The 5,661-nt window shown below is 34.9% G+C and overlaps 1 protein-coding gene across 1 annotated transcript; it reads right to left on the bottom strand.

Moving 5' to 3' along the window:
* Positions 1-828: 828 nt before the first annotated feature.
* LOC149246582 (uncharacterized) lies at positions 829-4,514 on the bottom strand. Its single transcript, XM_089455715.1, has 2 exons — positions 1,540-4,514; positions 829-1,431 (listed from the first exon to the last, which is right to left on the bottom strand). Exons 1-2 carry the CDS (start codon positions 4,421-4,423, stop codon positions 971-973), a joined length of 3,345 nt encoding a protein of 1,114 aa, XP_089311841.1. The 5' UTR covers positions 4,424-4,514; the 3' UTR covers positions 829-970.
* Between the last annotated feature and the right edge of the window lie 1,147 nt (positions 4,515-5,661).

Here is a 5,661-nt window from a genome sequence, read left to right as displayed (position 1 = left end):
GTAACATAAAATTTCATGTCTTTCAACATGATTTTTAGATCAAAATTATATAGTTAAATATTCGTGCATTGTATACAGTTCACCATCAAGTTCCATTAATGGCTCACTAATCTCATTAATAAGAAAATTAAAAAAATCATATGTAAGATTAGAATTTAACTTTTGAATTTTTATTGATAATATAAACAAATTATATATAACTGAAATTTAAATGGATCAAATTATATATTTAAAAGAATAGAATTGTTATTGATGTTTCATCAATTTGATTTACATGAAAATTTTAAAAATCACATCTAAATGGGAATTCAAAATTTAAATTATTGTTAATGACATAAAAAAAATTAGTTATGGTTAAATGTAATATATTAATCCATTAATTTGTGCTCTAAAGATAATACAATTAGTTTCATATCACCTTTTGTGAGAGAGGTTCTTATTTTGTAGACATGAAGATTGACATCATGGATAATAGTAATAAATCACATTAAGATATAATTTTTTCATTTGGTTAATAAAGTGTTATTAAAGAATTTAATTTTCACATTAATAATAATCATAAATAGATAGTAAATACGAACAAAAGATTGGTCAAATAATTAAAAATAATATCAAAAGTGTAATTAAAATCCAATATAATTCATAAAATCAACTCACTCATCTAAAAAAATGTGTTTGCAAGTTATAGATGATTGTTATTTTTTAATTATATCCTTTCATTTATAGAAAAATAAATAATGGAATTAATTTGAGACAATTAAAAACATTGTCATTATGAATGGGCAATAAAATAAACAAATGTACAGTTGCAATGTCACAAAAGCGTGTACTTTTTATTTTGATAATACTGACATATAAATATAAATACTAATAGAAGTTTACTTCAACGATTATAACTTAAAAAAGAAACAAGTGCCATTGTATGCACAATGGAAATATTGAAATCTTCTGGTATTGTAATTTTCACAAACTAAAATGAGGAAGAACTATGGGCATTTGATGCATGTGTATCACTCCTTGTTGCATTTGTATTGCTAAGCAAATTAGATATGCTTTGCCTTAATCTCCTAGAAGCAATTGCATTTGCCCCCAAATCATTTCTAAGGTTCTCCAATACCATTACCACATCTCTCATAGTTGGTCGTTCATTGGGTGAATCTTTCGAACAAACCAAACCAACCTGTATAAGAGAAGATATGCAATTGAATACATTTCTTTCTTCAAATTCATCTCCTTCCACCTCCCTAAGAAGGTTGTTGTCAATTACCTCCTTAACGCTGCTTGGAAAGGCTAGATTTACCCACTTGTGCAAGTTCAGGTCTCCAGAAAACATATCATTAGTTGGTCGTTTCCTCGTAAGCATTTCCAATAACAAAATGCCATAGCTGTAAATATCTCCTTTGGTAGACACTGGCTGACCAAATCCATACTCTGCATTTAAGATAACATTCATCAAATTTTACTCTATTGTTCCATGCAAAAATGTTGGTGAGACATTTAGAAATGAAAAGCAAACATTTAACATTCTAAATGTCATACCTGGTGCAATATAGCCCGTAGATCCTTTCAAAGAAAGTGTTGAAGTAAGTGACTCAGTAGAGGTTTCATCAATTAATCTTGCAATGCCAAAATCTGTAACATGCCCTGACATGTCTTCATCAATAAGCACATTATTTGGTTTTAGATCACAATGCACTACCTGCACAAATGAATCATGATGAAGATATTCAATGGCATGGGCCACATCTATTGCAATGTCCAATCTTGTTTTTAGCCCCATTTCACATGCATCTTCACCATTGTTGTCATTTGTATGAGGATACAAATGCTTCTCCAGGCTTCCATTAGACATAAATTTGAACACTAATCCTTTGAAATCAATGTTGCAACATGAGGTTATGATTTTCACCAGATTCCGATGTCGAACCTTTTGCAAGACGCTACATTCCACTTTAAAACTCTTTTCAGCCTTGTCCTTTAGCAAATGGAAAACTTTTACAGCAACAAGTGTGCCATCAATCAAAATTCCTTTATAAACTGAACCAAAATTCCCTGTTCCCAACAAGTTGGCCTTGGCAAATCCATTAGTTGCTATATGAAGCTCCTGATATGAGATCCTTTTGTGCTCCAACCTTTGCAAAATGGCTTGTGAGGAATCAAAGTTTTGCACAGGCATATTTCTGTTCCAAAGGAATCCCTTTCTTTTCCAAAGGAATCCCAAAAGTAAACAACATAATATAAAAGCAGCAACTCCACTCACTGGCAGTATCAATCTTTTCACAAGTGCAAAATGATGTCTTGGTGTTTGACATGCAGGCAGTTGAAATACTTGCGGTCCACAAAGGCCAGGATTTCCAATTAAGGACATGACAATTGTTCTATTTGCAAAAAACCCTCCTTCTGGAATTTCCCCAGTGAAATTGTTGAAAGACAAATTCAAGCTTTGAAGCATTTTCAAATTCTTGAGTGTGACCACTGGTATTATACCTGATAAGTTGTTCAAAGAGAGGTCTAGACTTGCAAGGCTTTGTAAATTTCCAAGTGACTCTGGAATAGACCCTTGGAAGGAATTGCGAGATAAGTTCAATAATTGTAGCTCATTGCAACTTCCAAGTGTAGGGGGGATTGCCCCAATCAATTGATTGACAGAGATGTCTATAGCTTGAGCCATTGCAATTTTACCAATCTCAGTGGGCAAGGAACCTTCTAATAAATTCCATGACAAATTCAAATAGAACTGTAGATTAGAAAGTTTCCCAATTTCATGTGGTACACTTCCGGAGAGCCTATTGTGAGATAGGTCAAGCAATTCCAAAATTATACAATCTCCTAAGCTGGAAGGTATGGTCCCTGATAACTTATTGTGATGAAGATGGAGTCTTCTTAGTTGTTTAAGAAGTGAAAGGGAATTTGGAATCTTTCCAGAGAGACTATTTCCACTAAGGTCCAAGAGACCAAGGTGTTGTAAGCCTTCAAAATCATCAGGGATGTTTCCTTCTAAATTATTGTTACTTAAATACAATCTTTCTAATTTTACAAGTTTTCCTAATGGTGGAACATTCCCATTTAGAAAATTTTCACTTAAATTTAAGTAGGTTAAGCTGCTAAGATTGCCTATATGTAGAGGGATGTTTCCTTGTATTTTATTATTTGATAAGTCTAACATAGATAAATTAGTAGAAAGTCTACCTATGACAAGTGGCAAAACACCACTTAATTTATTGTCATGCAACCATAAGTACTTTAAGCGAGAACAATTAGTAAGAGCGGTAAGAAAAGGCATGTTTATAGCATTGCCACTATCTAGTTGATTCTTATGCAAAATTAAAAATTCAAGAAAAGATAACTTAGCCAACTCTATTGGCACCGTCCCACTCAGCTTGTTATTACTTAAACCGAGAAATACCAAGTTAGAGAAATTTCCAATAAACTTTGGAATCTCTCCACTAAGTTGATTTCCCGCCAAATTGAGTTTTTGCAAGTTTAACATATTTGACAAAGATGTGGGAATGCGACCTGACAAATCATTACGGAAAAGAGAAAGTCCTTGCAAACGGGTGAGGCGACCCAAGGAAGAGGGAATGGTACCTGTCAGCTCGTTATCTCCCAAGGAAAGGACTTGTAATTGCCGGAGGGAACCCAACTCGCTCGGGATATTTCCGGTCAGGTTGTTGAAGGAGAGCGCCAGAAGAGTCAAATTTCTGCAACTGCAGAGTTGAGTTGGGATATTTCCGGTCAGATGGTTGCGCTCGAGAACCAGAATAGTCAAATTTTTGCAGCCGATGAGTTGACTCGGAATGGAACCGGTGAGACTGTTGGCTTCCAAAGTCAACTGAATCAGCGATGAAAGGTTTCCCAAGGAAGAGGGAATGGTACCTGTCAGCTCGTTCTCTCCCAAGTAAAGCACTTGCAATTTCTGGAGGGAACCCAACTCGCTCGGGATATTTCCGGTCAGCTTGTTGAAGGAGAGCGCCAGAAGAGTCAAATTTCTGCAACTGCAGAGTTGAGTTGGGATATTTCCGTCCAACCCATTGTGGTCCAACCCGAGCTCCCTCAAACGAAAGAGGCGTCCCAATTGAGGCGGGATATGACCAGTGAGCTCATTGCCTCTGAGAATGAGCGTGCGGAGAAACGACAAATTGCCGAGCGATGGAGAAATGGAACCGGTCAGATCCATCAGAGTGAGGTCGAGGGAGGCCACTCTGTTTGGATGACGGCGGCTGCAGGTGACGCCGGTCCAGTTGCAGAAGGGGTTGGCGGGAGTCCAATCTGCGAGGGAATGATGTGGATCGCTGGCAATCAGGTTCCTGAATGCCACCAGGGATTGGTGGTCATTGTGGAAAGAGTGGGATCCTTTCCCAGGGGTGAAGGAAAAGATGAGGAGGAGAAAGAGCAGCTGAAAAGAAAAAGAAAGAGCGGGCATGGTGGTTGAAATCGCAGGCTCTGGGAGAGGGGAGGGGAGAAATGCAGTGAGTATAGGTGGAGAAGTGAGTGAGTATTTATAAGGAGAGAAACCGCGTGTTTCGGCGTCGTGTATAGTGTGAACGTAGAAAGGGGGAAAACGTGAAGGAGAAGGCATCAAAGAAGTCTTTCAAAAGTCTTCCACTGCTGAGAAAAGTGGCGTCGTGAAGAGACGTAGTACCGTGTATAGTGTGAACGTAGAGGGGAAAAGGTGAAGGACAAGGCATCAATCATCACAAAAGTATTATTTAATCTCACAACGCTCACGTCAAAAGAAGTCTTTCAAAAGTGTTCCACTGCTTTGCTGAGAAAAGTGGTTTCCGATGTTCTCGTTAAAACAGGTATAATTATAAAGTTTGGTGTGAATGGTTTCTCGTTAAAAAAAAACCAATAACTTTAGGTAATCTGAAAATGGGTTAATGTTAGTCCAAAAAATATTATTTAATCTCACAACGCTCGCAAGTCAAAGAAGTCGATCAAAAAGTCTTCCATCGCTGAGAAAAGTGGTTTCTGATGTTCTCGTTAAAACAAACGGACAAGGCATCAATTATCACAAAAAATATTATTTAATCTCACAAAGCTCACGAGTCAAAGAAGTCTTTCAAAATGTCTTAAAGTGGTTTCCGATGTTCTCGTTAAAACATGTATAATTATAAAGTTTGGTGTGAATGGTTTCCAATAGAAGCACCAAAAACTATCATGCTATCATATAATCTCCCATCAGTAAAATATAAGTTGCTTTAATTTACTAATGATTTGATAAAACATTTTTAAATTTATTATTACGCAGATTTCGCAGTAGATTTCGCAGTTTTTAAACTTTATTACGTTAATTTCGGTATTGTAGAGTAGAGTTCTTTTTAGAGTTACATGATTTAAAAAGTTATGTTATTAAAAGTTTTGTTTTTGAAATTGTATTATTTTGTTTTTATTAAAAAAGGTTTATTTATAATTGTGAATTTAATTTTGTTATTTTTTATTATTTTTTAAATTTATTTATTTATAAAGTGATTGTTTGAGGTTTTATTATGGGTGGTTTAGTAACTTTCATTTTTTATTATTTTTTTTTGTTTTTAATTTTATTTCATTTTATTTTTTTACCATTTTCATAAATTATAGTTTTTTCTCATAAATTTTAAGAGGAAAAAATAATTCAAAAAATCAATAATTTTTATTTTTTATTTTATTACTTTTTAATTT

This window comes from Pinus tabuliformis, chromosome 7, assembly GCF_031772625.1.
Source record: "Pinus tabuliformis cultivar Carrire ecotype Pingquan chromosome 7, CPIR1, whole genome shotgun sequence".
Classification (NCBI taxonomy): Eukaryota; Viridiplantae; Streptophyta; class Pinopsida; order Pinales; family Pinaceae; genus Pinus; species Pinus tabuliformis.
This window is presented reverse-complemented; position numbering and strand designations above follow the sequence as displayed.

Excerpts from the sequence above, each read along its gene's own strand:
- LOC149246582 (XM_089455715.1), bottom strand. The coding sequence starts at position 4,423 with ATGCCCGCTCTTTCTTTTTCTTTTCAGCTGCTCTTTCTCCTCCTCATC. Across the intron at positions 1,432-1,539 it reads TACGGGCTATATTGCACCAG|AGTATGGATTTGGTCAGCCA; the intron begins GTATGACATTTA and ends TCTTAAATGCAG.